This window comes from Panthera leo, chromosome B4, assembly GCF_018350215.1.
Source record: "Panthera leo isolate Ple1 chromosome B4, P.leo_Ple1_pat1.1, whole genome shotgun sequence".
Classification (NCBI taxonomy): domain Eukaryota; kingdom Metazoa; phylum Chordata; class Mammalia; order Carnivora; family Felidae; genus Panthera; species Panthera leo.
In genome coordinates this window covers 75,054,337-75,080,200 of record NC_056685.1, presented here as the reverse complement: position 1 = coordinate 75,080,200, position 25,864 = coordinate 75,054,337, and the positions used below count along the sequence as shown (strand labels likewise).

The following is a 25,864-nucleotide window of genomic DNA, read 5'->3' as shown; positions in this document are numbered from 1 at the left end:
TGAATTGGCATTTTTGTATCCTTTGGCTAAATATCTAGTGGTGCAATTGCTGGGTTGTAGGGTAGTTTGATTTTTAATTTTTAAAAACGTTTATTTATTTTGAGAGAGAGCATGACCAGGGAAAGGGCAGAGAGAGAGAGAGAGAGAGAGAGAGAGAGAGAATCTCAGACAGGCTCCACACTGTCAGTGCAGAGCCTGATTCAGGGCTCAAACTCATGAACCATGAGATCATGACCTGAACTGAAATCAAGAGTCAGGTGTTTGACTGAACCACCCAGGCACCCCTATTTTTAATTTTTTGAGGAATCTCTATTTTCTAGAGGGGAAGTCAGGTGCTTAACTGACTGAGCCACCCAGGTGCCCTGATGTTTTTTTAATACTTGTTTTGTTGCTATAATGTGTTCTGCTTATTATTTTACTGATGTTATGACAAATTTTAAGTCCTGGGTTAGTGCTATGTTGTATAATTTTTAGTACGTTATGTTCATTTGTTTAGATTTTGTTTAGGAAGGAAAGAGTTAAAAAAACTCTACATTTTCTGTCATGTAATATGTGCATTTGTGTGTTCAAAGGCCACCATCTTTGATAAAATCCTAAATATTCCTTCCTTGTAGGAAATATTTTTGGATGAGATGGCTTTTCAAGTCTGGAGAATAGCTATGTTGGAATTGTAGACTGTGAGACCATCTAGATCATAGGATATTAAAAATGAAAGGAGCCTTCAGTAGTTTCCAGTTATGCTGCATTATTTACAGGGGAGGAAACTGAGGTCCATAAAAAAGAATAACTCAAAGTCGAAGTGGGTTTGTGACCTTATAATTCATATTTTCTTCTAATCTACAGTGCTGTTCTATGAACCAAACTTGGACATCTGATCACTATATTCCACTACCCAGTAAGAACTGATAAAGTGAGTGCCTTTTATATCACATTTATTTTACTGGTTGTTTGTTTGCTGGTTTCTTTGCTTGGCAGTTGTGATGTGCTTGGGTCTCATTCAATTTCCAAGTTACCAGGTGCGGCCGAAGATCATGGTATCTTTGTCCATGAGGGTCAGTTTCTCTTCTGGGTCAGAGGTGATGTCTGCCGAGTAACTTCTCTTTTTTTCAGGCAACCTAAGCTGTGCCCTAGATGTCATTGTCACATGAATGGAAATAAAAGAGATTTGGTTCACTAAGCAGGTGGCACTGCCTTCACGATCCTATCCCAGGATATCTAACATGAAGTAAGGGAGGAGATCCACTGGTTGCATACCATCTTTCTATGCAGTGTTCATTCTTTGCTATCTTACATTGCTGCCCATGTGGCACTGAAGAGAAAGGAAGCTCCCTGCCTTAATTTCTGAACCAAATTGAGTTTTGAATGATGACTGAGGTTTTGTCAGTGTATGTGTTCTTTCACAAAGATGTAATCTTATTGCCAAAATGTTGGAAAATTTTGTGTATTTTGCTGCTATGGGGGATAAATATGGGATAAAGTATTTGAAAGGGGACTACTCAAGAAAATACACAGTTACTATACTTAGACATATGCAGATATGCCCACTTTTCTTCATCACCCATCACTCAGACTCTGTCTTAAGAGGAATTCCCAGTAAGTCACAGATCGGACCATATAGAGAGTGTGGCTAGCACTGTATATGCCACAGGTGAACATCTGAGACAGTCTTCTTCTCCATATGATATTAGGTGTCAGATGAAACTAGGGAGTAGGGAACTTAAAAAGGTTGAGAAAATGACCTGTCACTCAAGCAGTGCCTTTGAGGGCAGCCTACTCCAGTACTTTATTGATGAAAATCTTGACAATGGAGTCTATTGTGGGCCTACTGTGTTTAACTCTTGAGTCTGAATTAAGCCCTCACGGTAATGCAAGTTTCTGGAGCACTTTCCAGAAAGGAATAATGGGCCTCACATTTCTTAGTTTGTGTTTAAGCTCTCCTACCTTTCTATCTCTTTATCCTATACTTGTTTCTCCATGATTTTCTCTATATGGAACCATCCACACCTGACATACTTTGGCTCTTTGTATTGTTCAAAGAGACCAAGAAGTCATGGCTTGGCCCTGCCCTCAGGCTTCCATTCTCTTACTCCTTGTCCCTTTTATTTTTTAATTTTTTTAAATGTTTATTTTTGAGAGAGAGAGAGAGAGAGGAGTGAGTGGGGAAATGGAAGAGAGGGAGACGCAGAATCTGAAGCAGGCTCCAGGCTCTGAGCTGTCAGCACAGAGCTTGATACGGGGCTTGGACTCACGAACTGTGAGATCATGACCTGAGCCGAAGTTGGACACTTAGCCCACTGAGCCACCCAGGCACCCCAACTCCTTGTCCCTTGGGTTGGAGCATACCTGCTTGGTTTGGCGCTGCTCTCTCATGTTCGAGTGAGGACCCATGAGGCGTGGTTTCTTGACTATAGAAGGATGGGCAGGGGAGACCTCAGGGGAAAGGCCATGTGGGTGAAACCTGGCAGAAGCAGAAGAGAGACCTTCTTTTCTTGATTGTAGGGTTAGGGTCCAGGGTAGCAAGCTGATTGATCAGAGAACTGTCTTCTTAGGTTGTGGGCCTGCGCCCTGGATGGCTGTTCTCCAGTGCTTCCCAAATTTAGGGTCATCCCAGAATCTGGAGGCCTGATGCTTTTGTACCCAATAAGACAAGGTTGTGATTGTGAATATATGGCAGAGAGTGATCTCATCCACCCCTCCCCCCTGTCCTGGTTTTCACTGTCCTGAAGGATTTTCTCATCACATTCCACCAGGAATGGGAATCACTAGCTCTGGGAGTTGCAATTCTCTGGTGATCATGTGGCCCACAGGGAATAGCCCTTGCTAGGTCTTAGGAGATGTAGTGTCATAGCTTATGAGAGCTTTTGTCCTCATCAGGAAAGTCAGGATAGTTCCTCATGCTTGCCTCAGAGGAATATTAAAATTAAGTAAAATGATAGGTCCAATATGGTTTTTACCAAACAAAAGTGCTTCTCGTTATAAAAGTTGACAGTAATTACACTTAAAATGTATGTAAAGATGAGATTACCGGTCAGTTACTCCTTTCATGGTTTTAGCACTGATCAATTTAAAGTATAATGATCTGTCTCTTATGGTTTTTATTTCACTAGAGCCAGCTGTCTGAGAAAGGATCAAATTTGGTTCAAACAGGGTCAGGGAGTTCGCCTTCATTTCCTGGTTCAGGAAGGACTGTATCTGAAATATATCAAACTGACTTTTAAAAGAGAATCTCTTAAGTCCTCTGCAGAACATGATGTTGCCATCTTTCTTGACCACCCAGTCCTCTTGTTTCTTAGTTGTCATTATTGGAAAGTTATTCCTAATGTCTAAATTAAATCTCTGGTGTTGTAGTCTGATCTTTTTTTCCCTAGTCTTTTTTTGTTCTTTTCCGTTTTTTAAAAAATTTATTTTAATTTATTTTTAATGTTTTTTTTTAAATGTTTATTTATTTGGGGGTGGAGGGGCAGAGAGAGGGAGATACAGAATCTGAAACAGGCTCCAGGCTCTGAGTAATCGACACAGAGCCCGATGAGGGGCTTGAACTCACAAACCACAAGACCATGACGTGAGCCAAAGTTGGATGCTTAATGAACTGAGCCAACATGTTCTTTTCTGTTTTTTTTTTTTAATCAAGATAAGTGTAGTCTTTAATCCCCATCACCGGTTTCACCCATTTCCACCCCCCCCCTCCCCCACTGCCCCTCTGGTAACCATCAGTATGTTCTCTACAGCTAAGAGTCTGATTCTTGGTTTGTCTTTTTCTTTCCTTTGCTTGTTTGTTTTGTTTCTTAAATTGTACATAGGAGTGAAATCATATGGTATTTGTCTTTCTCTGAGTTATTTCACTTAACATTATACTTTCTAGCTCCATCCATGGTGTTGCAAATGGCAAGATTTCATTCTTTTTTATAGCTGAATAATATTCCACTATATATATACACCATCTCTTCTTTATTCATTCGTCAGTGGACACTTGGACTGTTGCTATAGTTAGGCTATTGTAAATAATGTTGCAATAAACATAGGGATGCATGTAACCTTTGAATTAGTATTTTCCTGTTTTTTAGGTAAATACCCAGTAGTGTTATCACTGGATCACGTGGGACTTATATTTCTAACTTTTTGAGGAAATTCCATACTGTTTTCCACAGTGGCTGTACCAGTTTTCATTCCCACCAATAGTGCAAGAGGGTTCCCTTTTCTCCACATCCTTGCCTGTGGTTTCTTGTGTTGTTGATTTTAGCCATTCTGACGGGTGTGAGGTGATATCTTATTGTAGTTTTTAAAAAAATTAAAGAAAAAAATTGTTTTTAAGAGAAAGAGACAGAGTGTGAGTGGGGGAGGGGTAGAGAGAGAGGGAGAAACAGAATCTGAAGCAGGCTCCTGAGCTATCACCATAGAGCCTGATGAGAGGCTTGAACTCGTGAACTGCTAGATCATGACCTGAGCTGAAGTCAGCCGCTTAACAGACTGAGTCACCCAGGCACCCCTCATTGTGGTTTTGATTGACATTTCCCTGATGATCAGTGAGGTTGAGAGTCTTTTCATGTGTCTGTATGCCCATCTGTATGTCTTCTTTGGAGAAATGTCTGTTCATGTCTTCTGCCCATTTAAAAAAATTTTTTTAACATTTATTTATTCTTGAGAGACTGAGAGAGAGTGTGAGAGAGAGAGAGGGAGACACAGAATCCGAAGCAGGCTCCAAGCTCCGAGCTGTCAGCACAGAGCCGACAAGGGGCTTGAACCCACGAACCACGAGAACATGACTTGAGCTGAAGTCAGCTGCTTAACTGAGACACCCAGGTGCCCCTGCCCATTTTTAAATTGGATTATTTGTTTTTTGGTGTTGAGTTGTGTAAGTTCTTTATATATTTTAGATACTAATCCTTTATTGGATATATCATTTACAAATATCTTCTCCATTCCATAGCTTGCCTTTTAGTTTTATTATTTCCTTCACTGCAGAAACTTTTTATTTTGATGTAGTCCCAATAATTTATTTTTGCTTTTATTTCTCTTGCCTTAGGAGACATATCTAGAAAACTGTTGCTATGCCCAATGTCAGAGAAGTTACTGCCTTTGCTCTCTTCAAGGATTTTTATGGTTTCAAGTCTCATATTTAGGTCTTTAATTCATTTTGAGTTTATTTTTGTGTAGGGTGAAAGAAAGTGGTCCAGTTTCATTCTTTTGCATTGTAGCTGTCCAGTTTTCCTAACACCATTTGTTGAAGAGATTTTTTTCCCATGTATATTCATTCCTCCTTTGTTGAAGATTAATTGCCCGTATAATTGTGGGTTTATTTCTGGGGCTTCTATTCTCTTTTATTGATATGTGTCTATTTTTGTGTCAGTACCATGCTATTTTGATTACTGCATCTTTGTAATATAACTTAAAAGTCTGGAATTGTGATGCTTCCAGCTTTTCTTTTTCCAGATTGCTTTGGCTAGTTGGAGTCTTTTGTGGTTCCATGCACATTTTAGGATTGTTCTATTTCTGTGAAAAATGCTGTTGGCATTTTGATAGGCATTGCATTAAATGTGTAGATTGCTTGGGGTAGTATAGACATTTTAATAATATTCATTCTTCCAATACATTAGCATGGAATATCTTTCCACTTTGTGTCATTTTGAATTTCTTTCATCAGTGTTTTATAGTTTTCAGAGTACAAGTCTTTTGCCTCTTTGGTTAAGTTTATTCCTAGATATTTTTGGTGCCATTGTAAATGGGATTTTCTTAATTTCTCTTTCTGCTGCTTCATTATGAGTATATAGGAATGCAACAGATTTCTGTACATTGATTTTATGTCCTGCGACTTTACTGAGCTATCAATTCTAGTTTTTTTGGTGGAGTCTTTAGGGTTCTTTCTGTATAGTATCATGTCATCTACAAATAATGAGAACTTTACTTCTTCCTTACCAATTTGGATGCCTTTTATTTCTTTATGTTGTCTAATTGCTGTGGCTAGGACTTCTGATATTATGTTGAATATCAGTGGTAAGAGTGGATATTTTTATCTTGTTCTAGACCTTAAGGGAAAAGCTCTCAGTTTTATCACCATTAGGTTGATATTCCTGAAGGTTTTTCATATGAGGCCTTTATTATGTTGAGGTATGTTCCCTCTAGACCTGTTTTGCTGAGGGTTTTTTATCATGAATGGATGTTATCCTTTGTGACCTGCTTTTTCTGCATCTGTCAAATCATATGATTTTTATCCTTTCTTAATGATGTGACATATCATGTTGGTGGTTTTGTGAATATTGAAACAACCTTGCATGTTGGGAATAAATCCCACTTGATCATGGTGTGTGATTTTTTAAAATATAGTTTTGGATTCAGTTTGCTAATAATTTGAGGATTTTTACATCTATATTTGTGAGAGATGTTTGCATGTATTTTTCTTTTTTCATGGTGTCTTTATCTGATTTTGGTATTAGGGTGATAATAGACTTCTTGGAATGAATTTGGAAGTTTTCCTTTGTCTTCTTTTTTTTTTGGAATAGTTCGAGAATAGGTATTACATCTTCTTTAAATGGTTGGTAGAATTCACCCATGAAGCCATCTGTTCCTGGAATTTTGTTTTTTTGGGAGTTTTTTGATTACTGATTCAATTTCATTGCTGGTAATTTGTTCAAATTTTGCATTTCTTCCTGCTTTAGTTTTGGTACATTATGTGTTTCTAGGAATTTATCCATTTCTTCTAAGTTGTCCAATTTCTTGGCATATAGGTTTTCATAATATTATGTTATAATTTTTGTATTTCTGTGGTGTTGGCTGTTATTTCTCCTCTTTCATTAGTGATTTTGTTTACTTGGGTCCTCTCTCTTTTTTTGATGAGTCTGGTTAGAAGTTTATCCATTTTGTTGATCTTTTCCAAGAATGAGCTCTTGGGTTTCATTGATCTGTTGTATTTTTTTTTTTTTTTTTTTTTTTTTAGTTTCTATTTCATTTATTTCTCCTCTGATCTTTATTATTTCTTTCCTTCTGCTGTTTCTAGGTTTTACTTGTTGTTCCTGTTCTAGCTCCTTTAGGTGTAAGGTTAGGTTGTTTATTTGTGATTTTTCTTGCTTCTTGAGGTAGACCTGTACTGCTGTAAACTTCCCTCTTTTGAACCACTTCTGCTGCATCCCAGAGGTTTTGGACTGTTGTGTCTTCATTTTCATTTGTTTCTATTTACTTTTGCATTTATTCTTGATTTCTTGGTTAACTCATTCATTATTTAGTAGCATGTTGTTTAATGTACATGTTTTTGTAGTCCTTCCAGATTTTTTCTTGTGGTTTATTTCTAGTTTCTTAGCATTGTGATCAGAAAAGATGCATGGTATGACTTTGATCATTTTGAATTTGTTGAGACTTGTTTTGTGGCCTAATATGTGATGTGTTCTGGAGAATGTTCTGTATGAACTTGAAAAGAATGCATATTCTGCTGTTTTCAGAAGAAATGTTCTCAATGTGTCTGTTAAATTTATCTGGTCCAGTGTGTCGTTCAAGGCCACTGTTTTTTTTGTTGCTGTTCTGTTTGGATGATCTGTCCATCAGTGTAAGTGGGGTGTTAAAGTCCCCTATTATTATTGTATTACTATTGATTATTTCCCTTTATGTTTGTTATTAACTGTTTTATGTATTTGGGTGCTTTCATGTGGGGTGCATAAATATTATAATTGTTGTATCTTCTTGTTAGATTCTCCCCTTTTTATTATATAGTGTCTTTCTTTGTCTCATATTACAGTTTTTGTTTTAAAATCTGGTTTTTCCAGTATAAGTATTTCTACCCAAGCTTTCTTTTCACTTCCATTTGTATAATAAATGATTTTCAATCTGCAGGTGTCTTTTGGTCTGAAATGAGTCTCTTGTAGGTAGCATATAGATGGGTCTTTTTTTTTTTTATCTACTCTGTCACTATATGTCTTTTGATTGGAGCCTTTAGTCTATTTACATTCAATGTAATTATTGAAGATATGTACTTGTGGCCATTTTGTTACTTGTTTTTTGGTTGTTTCTATAGATTTACTCTGATCCTCCTTCTCTTGCTTTTTTCATGGTTTGTTGACTTTCTTTAGTGATATACTTAGATTCCTTTCTCTTTATTCTTTGCTTACCTATTACTGGTTTTTGATTTGTGGTTACCAGTAGGTTTGTATATAACATCTTCTGCATATAGCAGTCTATATTAAACTGATTCTTGCTTAAGTTTGAAATCTTTCTAACTCTTCCCCACTGCCATGTTTTAGGTATATGTCATGTTTTACATTCTTTTTTTTTTTTTTTTAATGAATCCCTTGACTGATTTTTACAGAAATACATATTTCACTGCTTTTGTGTTTTTTACTTTTCATACTCTCACTTATGGTCTTCCTTTTCCACTCAAAGAGCCCCCTTTAATATTTATCATAGGGCTGGTTTAGTGGTCATGAACTCCTTTAGTTTTTGTTTGTCTGAGAAACTCTTTATCTCTCTTTCTATTCTGAATGATAGCCTTGCTGGATAAACTATTCTTGGCTGCAAATTTTTCCCTTCCAGCACTTTGAATAGATCATACCACTCCCTTCTGACTTACAAGGTATCTGCTGAAAAATCTGCTTATAGCCTTATGGGGTTTTCCTTATATGTAACTGTCTTCTTTTGTCTTGTTGCTTATATTTTTTTCTTTATAACTACCTTTTATCATTTAATTACTATTTGTTTGGGTGTGGACCTCTTTGGATTGAATATTTTGGGGGATCTCTGTGTTTCCTGGATCTGGATATCTGTTTCCTTCTCCAGGTTAGGGAAATTTTCACCTGTTATTTTATTTGTTTATTTATTTATTTATTTATTTATTTATATTTATCTTTTTATGAAATTTATTGTCAAATTGGTTTCCATACAACACCCAGTGCTCATCCCAAAAGGTGCCCTCCTCAATACCCATCACCCACCCTTCCCTCCCTCCCACCCCCCATCAACCCTCAGTTTGTTCTCAGTTTTTAAGAGTCTCTTATGCTTTGGCTCTCTCCCACTCTAACCTCTTTTTTTTTTTTTTTTTCCTTCCCCTCCCCCATGGGTTTCTGTTAAGTTTCTCAGGATCCACATAAGAGTGAAAACATATGGTATCTGTCTTTCTCATTGTATGGCTTATTTCACTTAGCACCACACTCTCCAGTTCCATCCATGTTGCTACAAAGTGCCATATTTCGTTCTTTCTCATTGCCACGTAGTATTCCATTGTGTATATAAACCACAATTTCTTTATCCATTCATCAGTGGATGGACATTTAGGCTCTTTCCATAATTTGGCTATTGTTGAGAGTGCTGCTATAAACATTGGGGTACAAGTGCCCCTATGCATCAGTACTCCTGTATCCCTTGGGTAAATTCCTAGCAGTGCTATTGCTGGGTCATAGGGTAGGTCTATTTTTAATTTTCTGAGGAACCTCCACACTGCGTTCCAGAGTGGCTGCACCAATTTGCATTCCCACCAACAGTGCAAGAGGGTTCCCGTTTCTCCACATCCTCGCCAGCGTCTATAGTCTCCTGATTTGTTCATTTTGGCCACTCTGACTGGCGTGAGGTGATATCTGAGTGTGGTTTTGATTTGTATTTCCCTGATGAGGAGTGACGTTGAGCGTCTTTTCATATGCCTGTTGGCCATCCGGATGTCTTCTTTAGAGAAGTGTCTATTCATGTTTTCTTCCCATTTCTTCACTGGATTATTTGTTTTTCGGGTGTGGAGTTTGGTGAGCTCTTTGTAGATTTTGGATACTAGCCCTTTGTCCGATATGTCATTTGCAAATATCTTTTCCCATTCCGTTGGTTGCCTTTTAGTTTTGTTGGTTGTTTCCTTTGCTGTGCAGAAGCTTTTTATCTTCATAAGGTCCCAGTAATTCATTTTTGCTTTTCACCTGTTATTTTAAAAAAATTTTTCTGCCCTTTTTCTGAGATCCCTCTAATCTAAATGTTATTATGCTTGATGGAGTCTCTGAGTTCTCTGAGACTATTCTCATTTTGCATAACTTTCTTCTGCTATGCTCAACTAGGTTACTTTCCATTGCTCTGTCTTCCAGGTCATTAATTTGTTCCTCTTCTTCATCTAGTATGCTATTTATTCTCTCAAGTGTATTTTTAATTTCATTTATTATGTTCTGGATCTCTGATTGGTTCTTTTTTTTTTATCTCTGTGTTAAGGGTCTCACTGATGTTGTGTACTTTTTTCTCAAGTCCAGTGAGTATATTCATGATCATTACTTTAAATTCTCTATCAGTCCTATTACTTATATCTGTTTCCCCTAAGTCTTTTGCTGTGGTTTGGTCCTGTTCATTCATGTGGGACATGTTTCTCTGTCTCTTCCTTTTGTCTAACTCTCTGTGCCTGTTACTGTGTGTTAGAGAAGTCAGCTACCTCTTGCTCTTAATAGTAGCTGTATGAAGAAGAGGTCCTGTAGAACTCTGCAGTGCAGTGTCCCCTGTTCCTCAGGGCCTGGAATTTCAGGGAATGTCTCCTATGTGTGTTGCATTTGCTCTGCTGTTAAGTCTTGGCCTCTTTTTACTTCAGTCCGGTTGTCTGCAGAGGCTCTCTTTGCCTACTGTGGGCAATGTTTGGTCCCCAGCAGGGTGGTGGGGGGTGGGGTGCGTTTTAACATGTGTGGTGAAATGCTTGTGAAATGAGATCTGCCTTGTCGATGGAACTGAGGTCCCTCAAAATGTGTAGGTTGGGAGATATTCTGTGCTGTTCTTCTGGGGAAGGAGGCCTGGAGCTACGGGACCAATGGGAGTGGGACTGGGAAGAGTGGATCTGCTGAAGTGAAGTAGGTGGGAGACTTGGTGCAAACAAATTAGGTAATGAGTATTGACCCATGCTGGTTCCTACAGGTGGCCGTTGTTTATGCTGTTGTATTGAGGAGGGAAATGGTGCCTGCCAGCTCTTTTGCTTCTGGAGGGGTCTCTCTGTTTTCTCTGTCTCTCCAGGCCATGCTCTGAGATGAGTAAATCACTCTCTCTCTTCTGCCCTGGCATTTTTCACACTGCTGGTTCTATGCTGTATCTGCACAGGTTGTTTGCTGTACTATCTTTTTAGGGACTCAGCTTCCTAATGCCCTCTGGGCTGTGCCAGACCTGAGTTGGCTGATTTTTAAAATTCCAGGCTTTAAGTCCTGCTGGTTGTAAGAACTCATGAAATTCAGCTCCTCTTGCTTTCAAAGGCAAATGTTATGGGGATTTGTCCTCCCCATTCTTAGGCTCTCTGGTGTGAAAGTCTGGTTTTTGCCCTTCTCTGCACTACCAGCTCTCTCCCTACCTGGATAGCCATGGTCTGTTTCACTCTCAAACCATGTTTTACCCTTCCTGCATGCCCTGATGTGGCCTCTTCTCTACCTTTAGTTGTGGAGTTTGTTCTGTCAGGCTTTGGATCATTTTCTGGTTATTTATACTAACGTGAGTGTTATCTATTTGTATCCATAGGATGAGGTGAGCTTAGAGTCCTCCTACCCTGCCGTCTTCCCAGCTGAGCAATCCTGGTATTTTTCTTTTGGAAAAGAAATTGACATCTCCCCATGTTAGGGCATTGGACTTTCAAACTTTTATTAATTTAATTTTCTTCTTCTAAGTCTTTCTTGTACCTCCATAATTTTTTATTCTTTTCTCATGACTCTATTTTCTTATCTGACATTCTTTTGATGTTCCCTTACTCCCTCAATTGAATGATGAGAATCTCCCCGTTTCTATTATGGTGAGGTCCAGGACTGATCCTGAGATTACAGGGATTTCTGATGGGGATGAGGATGGAGGAAGAACCCCTGGTTCTGTAGTTAACCATTAGTTGAGTGGTGGGGGGCCACTTCCTCCCCCCTTAGAAGAGATGTATATTGGAAATACAGGCATCTGAAAGTTCAAGGCTCAGAGCCAGCTATATTCCTAGCCATTATACCCATATCTGGGTGGATACCATTTCCATTGGGGATTATCAAAAGAGGGCTACTTACCCAGTCCCAAATGCAAATGACCTGGGTATCATGGAGCAGTTGCTCATCCCTGAGGTGGACACACAAAGGAGTCATTTTGTTATAAGGATCTAGAAATGTCTCCCTAAGGGCCCTGAGCCCTGCTCACATCCTTAGTTTGGAGTATAGCCAAAGAAGGAGAGGTTGGAACTTATGGGGAAACTAAAGAGAGGCAGATGCAGATTATGGCACCAGCCATCCTGGTTGCTTGCACCAGACATATGGTCATTTGCAAAGCAGAGCAAATCATGGCCACCATGATTCTGTGTTTAAGCAGTGCTGGGCATTAGGAGTTAGCCAAATGTCTCAGTCCCTGGGCACTGCCACTAGAGCAGGTCCTTGATTTCTCACTTCTTATCTACTTTTTTTTGTATGGAAAATGGATACAATGAGACTTTAATTCTCCTCATCCTATTCTGAGTCTCTCCTCCCTACCCCCACCCCCTCCTGCTCTCCCTCACCTTTTAGGAAAACTAACAACAGCAGCAGTTACATCCTAGGTCATCAGGTGGGTATTCCCAGAGTCCTGCAGTGACCTCTTTGAAAATCAGCCTTTCTTGGATAAAGGAGAGTATCCTTTAAGCTGAGGTAAACTTGGCACTTTTGACCTGTTGACCCTTAGGGAATTGGCAGCCAAGAACTTTCCTCTATATCTCACGATGGATTCTGCCTGGCCCTATTTCCTTATCATTCTGGAATGGAGGTGATTGACCAGGCTTGGGGAAAGATCAGAGCAATTCTTTCTGGACTTGTTATATTTAAAGATTCTCAAGAAGTTTCGGACTGTTAATGAGCTCTGTTTTGGGGAGGGTCTAGAAAAGCATAGAGTAGTTTTAATTTTCAGAAAGTCCCCTAGGCTAGTCAGAATCTCCTTTTGATTTGCTCCTCCCTGTGATTACTCCACCCATATTTGAAGTGATGGGACTTGTAAACCCCTGAAATAAATCTTACTTCATTCTGACGTTGGAGGATATTTCACTGGGCCCAGTTATTTATATCCTTGATACTCAAAGTCTGGTTCACGAGTCAGCAGTTTTGGCATCATGTGGTACTCTCTTAGAAATACAGAATCTCAAGCCCACGCTAGACCTACTGAATAAGAATCTGCTTTTTAACAAGGTATACAGGTGATTTGTATACATGCAAAAGTTTGAAAAGCCCTGATTTATAAATTTCTTCTTGGATGGGTGAAGGATGGAACTCCAGATATGGCTTTTATGCTATAATTCTAGGCTTCTGGGTGTTTTGAATATTTTCCTGTAACACTAAAATTTTCTTCTGGGCATAGGACTGTAGTTTAGAACTAAAATTTGACCACCATGAATAAGCATTCTGTTCTGATGTCCCCACTATTTAAGCCCTATGCCAGCCCTAGTAAGTCCATACAGCAGACTTCTATGCTTGCTGCCCCTCCTCTGCTGAAAAGAGGTAGGTCTCACTGAGGGTTGAGAGTATCCTCAGGTCCTCAGCAGTCATCCCACGGGAGAAAAGGATCCCTCTGTGCCCATCTCGGTAATTGGGCTGGACAGAGGAGAGACTAGCAGTGCTCCTGCAAGTTCAAGGAAAGTCCATGTTCACTTGGCTGAAGGGGGAAAAGAAAGGAGGATCTCGACTCCAGCTCTTACCCAAAGGAAAGATGAGACTTTGGGTTGAACTCCCTCTTGTTCCCTCCCACCACTCTTGGCTTATCCAAACCTTGAAATACTGCTTTTTTACCTCGAATCCGAGCATCTTCCTGCAGCTGAAAGATAATGAGAATTCAGAGAGAGTCAGAGACTTAGAGGCCATCCATCTCCTCTGAAACTTCAGTGTACCAGCTGTACACTTACTTGGTCAACTGTAGGAATGTCTATGTGGAAAATAGGGGCTTTTAGGGATTGGAATTAAATTCTGAGTTTCCTGAAAGCAGAATTTTGTGTTGTTTTTATATCCCTCACGCCAAACCACTTAACATAATGCCCTGCATACAGCATATGCTCAATAAATGTTTGTTGAATGATGAATAAATAAATAGGACAAGATGTGGCCTCTTTAGGGGTGGGAGACACACAATTCATTACTCTCTTTTACTTTTTTATGTTTTTTTTGCTCTCCCTTTTCTGGCCCCCTTTTCCCCTCCTCTCTGCATCTCCAGTGGTTCTCTGAGGAGAACTATTAAATATCTATGAAGGACCTTAAAAAAAAATCCTTTTTACCCACCCTAGAGTGAACAGCTGCTGCTGATACACTTTGGGACCCCTGAGCAAACAGGGGCCTGGTAGATCATCTTTCTACCTAACGATGCTCTAAGCATCGTTTAGAACCTAAGGTTTGCCTAATCAAAAAGAAAGTACATTCTAATTCTACCTCTCTGCTATCTTTTGTTTGACATTCTTCTCTCAGTATTTAAGTATACAAATTTTTCTTAATAAGTCTGTAAGTAAGGAGTATGTTTGCCTGTATCAGCCTGGGGGAATTTATGAAGACAGGGATTTATCTGGTGGATCCCATGAAGAAGCGCTAGAAGAGAGCTTCAGCATAGAGGACATCAGAGGGGACTTTTAACTTAATATATAAGCCTTGTGAGGATGGAAATCAACACACACAAGTCTCACTTATAGATAGGCTTCTCCTCTTACTAATTCAAGTGTTATCTGGAGGAGACTCAGGCCTAAGGGGACTAAAGTTCTGGGGAGGGTAGAGGCACCCTGACCCTAAGGCAAAACTTGGGTGAAAATATCAAGTTTCTTATCTCTACCTGGTGCCGCCTTTTACTTGCAGCCAGGTGGAGGCAAAGACTGCTCTAATTTTCCCTAGAGTAAGTCCTGGACATAGCAGCAGGATACAATGACATAGCTTCCTGGGACCGTAGAAGGGGCTCAGTTCTAAGGCGAAGATAGTGATTTAGAAGAGGTTTATTTTCAGTGCTTTCTCAATCAATTTATACATGACTTCTTGCCAACTAGAAAGAGAGCTACTGTTTCTGAGACCCCTGGAAGCTCATATTATACTTAGATGCTAATTTTAATGAAACTGTGTCTTTATTCAGAGGAACAAAAGTTAAGAATCTGTGTAGAAGTTTCCCATTTGCTTTGGTTTTATAATATTAGTACCTGTCCTAAGTTATGTGTTTACCTATGTAAATAGTCTACTGATAGGTAATTGTGTAGACAGTGCCTATTGTTGTCCACTGTAACAGACAGAAAAAAAAAGGCGGGACAGCAGGCTTGGTAGGACCCAGATATATCACCACCTTGAGCAAGCTGGGGACAGTGCATGTTTGAGTATATTTTTAAAATGTTTGATCAGTATTTGTATAGAAAAAGACTGAAATCTATGTGGAGGAAGAGCAGAGGAGGAGGAATGTTTCTGTTTAGCAAAGACATTTAGCTCTGACCTCTAATTTGCACTTCCCTACAGTGAATAGACATACTTGTCTAATAAGGAATTTACCACATCACTTGGGGACTCTTCCTAACTCAGTCACTTATCAGTGTTTCATATAATTACACAGAGTATTCTTGCTCAGAGAAGTTCTGGTAGATACAATTTTCTCTATTGTCATATTTCCACGAGGGGATTGTTAGGCATCTTCTTCCCTTAGCTTCCTGAACTGACAAGCCAGTGCTGCTCTTTAAAGGGAGAATTCACTAGATAAAGGACTGAAACTTAAACTTTGATCAGAGTCAACATCACAGTAGGGTATGGAAAACATGGGAGCAAGGGAAAAGTGACGTGGCCAGGGAATTTAGAAAATTGAAATTTAATCTCACCTCTTTTTGTATATCCCTAAAAGCCATTAGTACCTGAAAGAAGACACAAAACTTGTGAAAAAATTAATGTTATAGACTTTATTACAAAGGGATTATATATATAGAATCTTCCAGCTATTAGGCTGTAGGGTGTGAATGCCAAGAGACCATGGCCTCCTAGCTTTAGCAATAGATCCCATTGACTTCTCTACATATATCTGGGCCACCATTTCTCCATATGGTAAATGGGTGAAATTCAGGAAGTTATTTAAAGAGGGCTGAGTTGTGAGAGGAATATAAGTGAAACCTATTATACTTTGTTTAATTGGTCCTTGTTCTGAAGCTAAGCATAGCTATTAAAGTCAACACATATTTGTATTGGAGGACAACACCAAATATTGGTGAGGATACAGAGCAGTCAGAACTCTCCTACATTGTTGGAAGGAGTGTAGAATTGTATATTCGCTTTGGAAAAAGCTTTGGCAGTTCTTGTAAAACTGACTATGTACCTACCCTCACACCTAGCCATGGATGGATAGAATGACTGTTAGAAATCTGAGTTGCCTCATTTTGGGAGAAGGATGAAGACTTTGAGATAGATAGTTATGTCTTGTTTGGTAGAAATATAGAGTTGTTTTTGTTGAAATTCAGGAGTTTCAACAGGTGTTTGCAGGTGCATATGGAAGCTGGATGGTCAGTGGGGTAGACTATGCCAGTTACCAGCTTACTACCTTTGTTCACTCTTTGTTTTATCATATCCTTTTTTATGTCATAGGTATCCAATTATGTATTGGTTCTCAACAGGATGGTTTTCTGAGGCTTTCATAAGCAACTCACTCTTCTAATACAATAATTATAAGAACATTAGTTATTCTATCCATTTTAAATTAAGAAGATTACTTTCTTCTGTAAAACTTACAGGAAGAGTCATTGTAAATCACAGAGAATAAAAAAGTTGATCACATTACTCATTTCATATAATATTGTTCATTGGGAGCTTGCAGGAGAGTCTAGCGAGACTTCTCATTTTTTGATAAAAAATCCAGAGTCATTAATTTAATTGTCTTTTCCTGCTTGGCTCAGTATGGGAAACATATAAGTTCAAAGTGATCAATTGTCCTCTAATTCCCATCTCTATCTAACAGTTTAAATGTATATGCAACTAGAATGTCAAGATTTGGAAGCTGAAGTAGTTGATATTTTTGGGAAGTCCTGAGAAACTCCAGATAGTGTCTGTGTTCTTGAATTCACAACAGCTTGCTCTGGCTGCCTTGTGGGAATACTTAGCTTCTGCACTGATAGGCCATTGAAATATAAAGTGAAACCTGGCATTTTCATGTTTGAGAATTGGCCACCTTGTTGTTTTCATATAGCTGGAAAACCAAGGACATTTCGTGAAAATGGAAAAGGCATCAGTTTTTATAGAATTAAAAGAAGCTACTTTCAAATTCATTAAATTCATGTTTATTGTAAAGCAGTTTCAGAAAGCAAGACTTAATAATGTAGATTCTGAGACTAACCACTCATCGCATTGCTTCATTAGAAGACTGAAGGCAACAAATTCAGATTGGTGACCTAATGGGCCTATTTTTGTTTTCAACTCATAGTTGTCAAATTCCAAAACACACTCTTAATTGGATTCAACAATTTCATTATTATAGAACATTTGATTTAACAAAGGAAGACATTTTTTGACTGGATTTCTTTAAATCAACTTAAATGGTTTTCCTGACCATTCTTTTCCTAACCACAAAAATGGCAATTCATGTTCCTATCCAAAGTACAGACTTCTATTCATTTACTTCTCAACACTTTAGAAGTCATCAACAAAAAGCGGGTCTGAATCTCTCAAATCTAATAAAGAGCAGGAAAGCTTCAGCATGGTTTTCTACTATTAGCCATTATTCCCGTTTAAACTACTGTCAATAAATTTGGGAATGTGTAGGACAGTTTGGAGCATTAAAACATTTTTATTAGCAGCCTCTGATCCCACAGGATGAATCTGGCATTTGTGCTTCTCCAAAATCTTTATTAAAATACTCTAAAGAAATTCACAACAGCTAGAAATGCATTAGTAATAACGCAATTTCCTATTATAAATAATGCAGAGGAGAATGGCATCCCAAATATTGAAATTGTATCTGAATGACAATCTAATTTTAATGTCTTTTAATGTCTTGATATAGACCTGCCAGCCATAGCCAATGGGAAAAAATAATCCTCCTCTGTGCTAATGACAAAACCCCAATCATGTTCCAGACAAGACCTTTAGAAGCAATGGGATCACTTGGCATGTTACTCTCTGAAACTCACTAGCAATTATAGGAAACTTAGTATTTTTTTAATGGACTTAATTTGGCATTCAAATGGATAAAACTAAATACTTCTATTCTTCAGGTTGATTCATTTATTTTTTGAGACGTTTATTTTGGAGCTAACTTTTTTTTTTTTTTGTCTTTGAATATATTTTTATATATTTTTTTCTTTCTTTTTTTTTTTTAATATATGAAATTTACTGTCAAATTGGTTTCCATACAACACCCAGTGCTCATCCCAAAAGGTGCCCTCCTCAATACCCATCACCCACCCTGCCCTCCCTCCCACCCCCCATCAACCCTCAGTTTGTTCTCGGTTTTTAAGAGTCTCTTATGCTTTGGCTCTCTCCCACTCTAACCTCTTTTTTTTTTTTTTTCCTTCCCCTCCCCCATGGGTTTCTGTTACGTTTCTCAGGATCCACATAAGAGTGAAACCATATGGTATCTGTCTTTCTCTGTATGGCTTATTTCACTTAGCATCACACTCTCCAGTTATTTTGGAGCTAACTTATTCTGGAGGGGCCAAATCTTTCAGAAAACATTTTATGATATAGGAATCAAGGGCCACAGTCAAGTAGTTATTGGACAAGTTGAGTAGCTCCAAAGATAAAATAACTTTCTTTTGGATCATAAATGGAGTTAAGATCTTTAATTTTCCTAACAAAATGGTAACTTTGCCTTCTTCTCATCCGAGATTTAAAGTATATGGCTTTCTCAATACTTCCCCTAAGGTTCTTGCTCGTGGATGAGATTTAAATTATTCATTTTGCAGTCATTAAAAGGCTGGGATTATCTAATGGACAGGTGGATCTCTAGAAGAGTGCTGAAGTGCACAAACATGAGGAGTCTCTGAGGATTTAGGACTGGATGGGTAATAGAACAAGATGGAAGAGAGCATGGGAATCCTTCACTATCAATCAGTAATTACTCAAGGGGAAAGAAAGAAGTTTGCTCCTTTCTTAAGTCTTCTGTCCCTTCTCCTGCCTCTCACAATGCTGTCGAAGATGACCCCTTTGTACTTACTTGGTCCCAGAGGGCTTCAGTTATTGTTAGCTGTATTTCCTGTTGAAATAAGAGACATATCTTGGGAATATTACCCTAATCCTCCCAGAATCAGAAGACACACCCTGAAACTGATATAATACAAGATATTTTTTTGGAATTGAGATGGACACTTGAAGTCACCCTATTTTTTCAGACATCTCAAAGTCTCCTTCAGCCCTACTGAGTCATTTTCAGGCCATATCTCCTGTGTCATCTCTTGATCTATCTGGTGGGTGACAGGTATAAATAGTCTCATATTTTTCCCTTATGAACATCCACATAGCCCCTGGAGTTATCTAGTGTAGTAGTAGCATTGAAGGTATTACCTAGTCTTGGTAGACAGTGATCCACCAGCTGGTCAAGAGCACTCTGAACTATAATGCCCAAGTCCTCCAAGATATGGTCCTTACTAGGCAGCATTCCTGTCTCCTAGCTACAGTCCCTTCTCCATTTTCCCCAGGAATGAGAAACCCGAAAGGAACCAGTCTATTTGGAAGTCTTACCTACCTTTGGTTGCGTGGTGTCATCAGTGGATTTTCTGGAAAGAATGATATAAATCTGATGAGGCACTGGGTAGGTGATGTCAGCAAGAGGGCAGAAAAGGAGATTCCAGTCCTCATACCCACCACAGAAACATCAATTTTGACAACCACCATGAATGGGAAAACCTCTGTGGGAAACCAGGAGTCTAGTGGAGAGATTCCAGCACCTTGCAGGAGCAAAATATCCATAAGTAGATGCATTAAAGAGGTTAAGAAAAACAGTTTCACTTTACCTATGTCACCCTTCCCCAAGGGCAGCATAACTCAGTGTCAAAAGAAACACTCTTAGCCTGTGATTTCTCCCATGGGGAAAAGTGAGAGTGAAATGAGCAGTCTGATTCCCCAGCCTTGTGAGACGTTGCATAAGAGGCCAATTTCTGCTTCACCTCACCCAGGTCACTGAGGTTATTGGCACAGCTAAATAGTTTGAGGGAATCTGGGAACAAAGAAAAGGAGTGGACACTCACAGAGGCCACCACATGGATCTCAGAAACCAGCTGCAGATCCTACTAGCTGGTTTGTAGGCTCTACCAAGAGGACCACGCATGAACTCTATGTGACTCCTTATCTGCAGGTCCCCCTACCCCTGGAATTGGCTGACAAATGCCCACAGTACTCTGCACACACCCCAAGATGGTGCACATAGGCCTTTGCAGATGGCAAGTGCAAGCATTTTACAGTATGTAGATGTCAGCAGCTGGCTCAATAATGTAGGAATGAGAGAAGACATACAATCTTGGAATGCACCAGGGCACCATCCTGGGGAAAATAAATAGGAGGCTCTCAGTACCCAGACTAGCTTTATGGGAAGAGAAGACAAAATCCTAAACCTTCCACAAGAGGGAACAAGAAGGTAAGGGTAGTGCATCCATAAAAAAGGCCTGAGAGACACCCCCCACCCCCATTTTTAGCTGGGCTATTGGTGAAGGTCTTTCACTCTTGAAACCAGTCAGTAAAGATTGGCAGTGGGGACTGCTTCTTCAAATGCCAAGACAGCAATGGAAGAACTCAAGGAACATGAAGAATCAAGGAAGAGTGTTACTAAAAGAACAAAGCTCCAGTGGCAGGCACCAAAGAAATGGAAACATAGGAATTGTCTGAAAACTATTCAAAATAATCATATTAAAGAAGCTCAGTGAGCTACAAGAGATCACAGACAATTAGTGGAAATCAGGAAAGCAATACATAAACAAAAGGAAAAGTTCAACAAAGAGGTAAAAACCATAAAAAAAAAAAAGAACCAAACACTTTCTGGAGCTGAAGAATACAATGACTGCACTGAAGAATTCTATGGAGAACTTCAACAGCAGACTCAAGCAGGGGAACAAAAAGAAAAAAGAATGCAAAAGAGGGAAGAAACCTTGTGTAACTTATGGGATACCATCAAATGACACAATGACATTTTGAGAGAAGGAACGGAAAGAGAAAGGGGGCAGAAAGCTTATTTAACAATAATGCCAGAAAAATCCCCAAATTTAGGAAGGGAAATAAACATCCTGATTCAGGATACTCAAAAATCTCAGAAAGGCTGAACATTGAAAAATCTTCACTGAGACATTATAGTCAAATTGTCTAAAGTCAAATACAAAGAGAATTTGGAAAGCAGCAAGAAAAAGTGAATTGCCACATACAAAGGAACTTCCAGAAGACTATTAGCAGACTTCGTGGCAGACACCTTGCAGGCCAAAGGTAGTAGGATGAAATAGCCAAAGTATTTTTTTTTTAAGTTTCTTTATTTATTTTGAGAGAGAGCAAGGGAGGGGCAGAGAGAGAGGGAGAGAGAGAATCCCAAGTAGGCCCTGCACTGTCAGCACAGAGCCTGAAGTGGGGCTCTATCTCACAAACCATGAGATCACAACCTGAGTTGAGATCAAGAGACAGATGCTTAACCAATTGAGCCACCCAGGCATCCCACACCAAAGTATCAAAAGAAAAAAACTGCTAACCAAGAATACTTTACCTGGCAAAGCTATCCTTCAGAAATAAATGAGAGACAAAGACTTTCCCAGACAAACAAGCTAAGCAAGTTCATCACCACTAGACTTGGTGTACAGTAAATGCTAGGGGCACCTGGGTGGCTCAGTCGGTTAAACGTCTGACTTTGGCTCAGGTCATGATTTCACAGTTTGTGGGTTCAAACCCCATGTTGGGCTCTGTGCTGACAGCTCAGAGCCTAGAGCCTGCTTGGGATTCTGTGTCTCTTTCTCTCTCTGCCCCTCCCCTACTTGTGCTCTGTCTCTCAAAAATAAATAAATGTAAAAACAAAAATTAAAAAAAATAAATGCTAAAGGGAGTTCTTCAAATTGAAATGAGAGGATGTTAAACAGTAGAATCTTGCTGGAAAAGGTAAGTATATAGTCTAATTCAGAATACTTCAATACTGTAATGTTGGTGCTTAAATCATTTTTAATGCTAGTATAAACCTTAAAACCCGAGAGTATTAAGAATAACTCTAGATACAATAATTTGTTAATGGATGCACATTATGAAAAGATGTGAATATTGGGGTGCCTGGCTGGCTCAGTCAGTAGAGCATGCGGCTCTTTGTTTTCAGGTTGTGAGTTCGAGCCCCACGTGGGATGCACAGATTACTTAAAATCTTAAAAAAAAAAAAGATGTAAATATCAACAATAATATAAAACATAGGGGAGGGGTAAAATGTAGTTTTTGTATGCAATCAAATTTATCAGCTTGAAATGAACTTATACTATATAAGATGTTTTATAACATCAAGGAGATGTAAACCTCCTTGTAACCACAAAGAAGAAATCTCTAGTACATACACAAAAGATAAAGAGAAAGGAATCAAAGCATATCACTAGAAAAATTCAACAATTCATTCCCAGTCATTTCCTAGTTTTGTTAACGTAGTAATGGGGATTGTACACCTAGTTTATTTTCTTATTAATATAGAAGAGCCATTTTTGTAAAGTTTTTAAATGACATTTTATTGAAATTCCAAACTTTGATTTTCTTTCACAATTCATCGTTCTTACAGGATATATGGAAGCAGAAAGGGCCTTTGGTTATTTGACAGTGAATATTAGTCCTATTAGTTTTAGGTTTGTTTACTTATGGGTCATTTTAGGCAACTTCTTTTTATTGAACATTTTTCACGGAATTTGTTGACAGGTTTAGTAAAATGTTTTTGTTGTTGTTGTTGTTATGTATTGTAGGTGATTGTACTTGCCATTATACTTATTGATTAGGCTAAAATGAACTTCTTCTAAAAATGAACATTCTTGTCTCCACTGAATGAATTACACTTTGTCTGTGTGTGTGTGTGTGTATTCATATATATTCCTGTTATAAATGTTACAATTTTATTTGCAATTTCTGAAAATATAATCCTAACTAAACAGCTTATTTTGTTCTAAAAGAAAGATTCAACAAATCACAAAGATAGCAAGAGGAGAGAAGCAATGGAATTACAATATGTTCAGGATACAACAAAATGGCAATAGTAAATAATTATTGCTATGTAATGATCAATGGATAAGCACAAATTGATTAAATTATTTAATAAACAATGGCTAAATAAATTAAAACAATATCCATCTATCTACCTATCTATCTAAAGAGAGAGAGATAGAGGGAAAGAGAAAGAGAAAGGAGGGCAACAAGGGAGAAAGAGGAGAGAGAAAAGATGCAGTCATGGTAGAATTTTAGCAATTTATTCTTGGAAGTTGGGGCTGAAGAAGATTGAGCCTCCATGAACCAGGCACTGAGGTGGGTGCTTTGATGCACGTTTTTTATCCTCAAACAGGGCTGCTGGGTGGGGGAAGCATTTTACTGTACAGCAAACTGAAGCTCTGTCATGCTAAATAATAGTAATAAAAAAAGCTAATTCCCACTCAGTCAGTTTGAATATATTCTTTGTTATGACTTCTCTAAGAGAGCATATATTATGTCCTCCTTGTTTTTTTTTATTAATTAATTAATTAATTAATTTATTTATTTTTGAGACAGAGACAGAGCATGAATGGGGGAGGGTCAGAGAGAGGGAGACACAGAATCTGAAACAGGCTCCAGGCTCTGAGCTGTCAGCACAGAGCCCGACGCGGGGCTCGAACTCACGGACTGCGAGATCATGACCTGAGCCAAAGTCGGCCGCTTAACCGACTGAGCCACCCAGGCGCCCCATGTCCTCCTTGTTTTATACTGAGTTATTGAAAGCCTAATTACACTGCAGTAGGAAGAATTTGGAGTTTAGAGAAAGAAGAGTTTGTCTGAATTCCAGCTTCATTGTGTTCTAGTTCTTGGACTTTTGTCAAGTCTCTTTGTATAAATTTATTTCCGCATGTAAAAAAAGTAGGAGAAATGATCTTTACCTTACTGAGTTTGGGTTAGATTATATAAAAGCCTTTGTAACTGTAAAGTTCATTTTAAATATTGTTATCACTATTTTTCAGTGTCTTGCTTGCTTCTACCGTCAGAACACCTATCTGTCAGCAGACATCTCTGGTGTGGTTTTTATGCTTTCTCATATAGAACTCGCAGAGACTCCAATATCTACTCACTATTTCTCCTCATAGTCCTGCAGCTGTCTTCAAGAGACTTTATACTCTTGGAACAGATTTTCATCTTCCTACAAGTTTCAGGCTTCTCAATTCCTCACTGGCTCTCAGACTTGAGGTCCAATTGACCATTCTGAGCACTTTAGAGATAGGTAACCTTGAAGACACTTTCTCTTTCTTCCTGACTTCCTGCCAACTCTTAAGTCAAAACATCTGCATACTTCAAAAGCTCAAGCCAAGTCCTAATTCCTTTCTGAAGCTTTCTTGACCCATAAGTTCATAGCAAGCCTCCTTTCTTCTGAGCAAACAGCGGATTCTGGCCCTCCTCTCCACCCTAGTCCAAGGGAAGCATGGTTTTGGATGGCTGGCCTTGATTTAAACTGTAGATCACATAAGGACTTCTTAACAAACGTTTACCCTGGGATAAATGTCCCTACGTTGTATACTCAACTAACTCCTAGAGGGATTTCAGATTGAAGCTAACCCTCTAAATTGAAATGACAAAGGTCTACTAATGTCTCTAACATTGAGGAGGTGGAGAAGAGAGGATACATGAAAGTCCCCCCCCCCCTTCCTCTGTCAGGAAGTAAGTGTATCAGAAGGGGGATGGTAGACAGGTGACCCTAGTTTTTCTCCCACGCAGCATATCTAATCTAAAGACTTTTGACGATCATCATTACCCCCATTTACCTATTCTGCTGTATGGAGGTCCTTTGTTCTTGATCTTGGAAAGTATGCTGTGCCATTTGTCCTTGAACAGAAACCAGAGACTCTGGAGCTGAAGTTGGAGATAGCTCTAGGCCCTGGGGAGGCACAAATGATAGGGGGAGAGGGCAGGTGTATAGTGAGAAGAGAAGCACTTACCCACAAGGACAGAGGTCTCAGTAGTACATGAAGCATTTGTGTTTTGTGTGTGTGTGTGTGTGTGTGTGTGTGTGTGTGTGTGTGAGTGTGTGTGTGTGCACGTGCACATAAGTGTAAAGAAAGATAAGGGTGAGAGGAAGGAAGTGTAGCCCCGGGTAAGTCTTTTTCAGTAAGTAAGAACAGAAAGTTCCAGTGAGAAGGTAGGTGAAAAAAAAAAAAAAAAGAACCTGAGTAAAAAATAATAGCTGGCTGAGATTGGGGCTAAGAAGCTGGCTAGAGTCCCCTTGAGGTGAAGATGGACTTTAAAGCAAGGATAGGAAGTAGTGTGTAATGAACTGAAGATAGGAAAATTCCCTATCCCATTCTACCCCACAGTCAGAATCTTCATGGTCATCTAAGGGTAACACTGCAGGCTGGAAGTCTGGCAGCCCCAGCCTTCAAGTGCTTTGTGGAGGAAGAGGGAAACCTCATAGTTGATAGTGTCAAAAACACATGGGGTTGAAAGGCTAAAGCAGTGACCTAGACAAGAGTTCAACCCTCCTCTGAAAAGTTGCCTCCCCTTTTCCTGCTCTTATCCTCCCCTCCTCCAAACCCCAGTCAGAACTAGGCCAATTATGCCCAGAAAGTTACCCAGCTCCGCTGCCCAAGTCATACTTTGTCCCACCCCTTTCCCCCTAGAATTTCTCCTCTTTGAACCCCATTTCACAACAATCCCATCTCATCTGCTCCCCATCTACCTTGCCCTTTTCAACTCTCTGTGACTTCAGCTGTGACATCATAGATCTGAGACAATTGGCTCTCCCCCGCCCCCCGCCTCAGCCCGGGTTCCATTCAATCTAAATGATAATGATGAAAGAATGAGAAAATAGAAAATTTTAATTT

The 25,864-nt window shown here is 39.1% G+C and overlaps 1 protein-coding gene across 1 annotated transcript; it reads right to left on the bottom strand.

Annotated features, from left to right (window-relative positions):
- Nucleotides 1-915: 915 nt before the first annotated feature.
- On the bottom strand, nt 916-25,740 carry CB4H12orf54 (chromosome B4 C12orf54 homolog). Its single transcript, XM_042948468.1, has 9 exons — nt 25,720-25,740; nt 24,809-24,921; nt 19,567-19,597; nt 19,039-19,077; nt 15,722-15,754; nt 13,686-13,710; nt 11,952-12,000; nt 2,344-2,458; nt 916-1,127 (listed from the first exon to the last, which is right to left on the bottom strand). Exons 2-9 carry the CDS (start codon nt 24,862-24,864, stop codon nt 1,116-1,118), a joined length of 360 nt encoding a protein of 119 aa, XP_042804402.1. The 5' UTR covers nt 24,865-24,921; nt 25,720-25,740; the 3' UTR covers nt 916-1,115.
- Nucleotides 25,741-25,864: the final 124 nt, after the last annotated feature.

Coding starts and splice junctions, on each gene's coding strand:
- CB4H12orf54 (XM_042948468.1), bottom strand. CDS start 24,864: ATGGCACAGCATACTTTCCAAGATCAAGAACAAAGGACCTCCATACAG. Junction 13,711..15,721: donor TTAGGGATATACAAAAAGAG/GTGAGATTAAAT, acceptor ATTATCTTTCAG/CTGCAGGAAGATGCTCGGAT. Junction 12,001..13,685: donor GGAAGATGCTCGGATTCGAG/GTAAAAAAGCAG, acceptor TGTCCACCTCAG/GGATGAGCAACTGCTCCATG.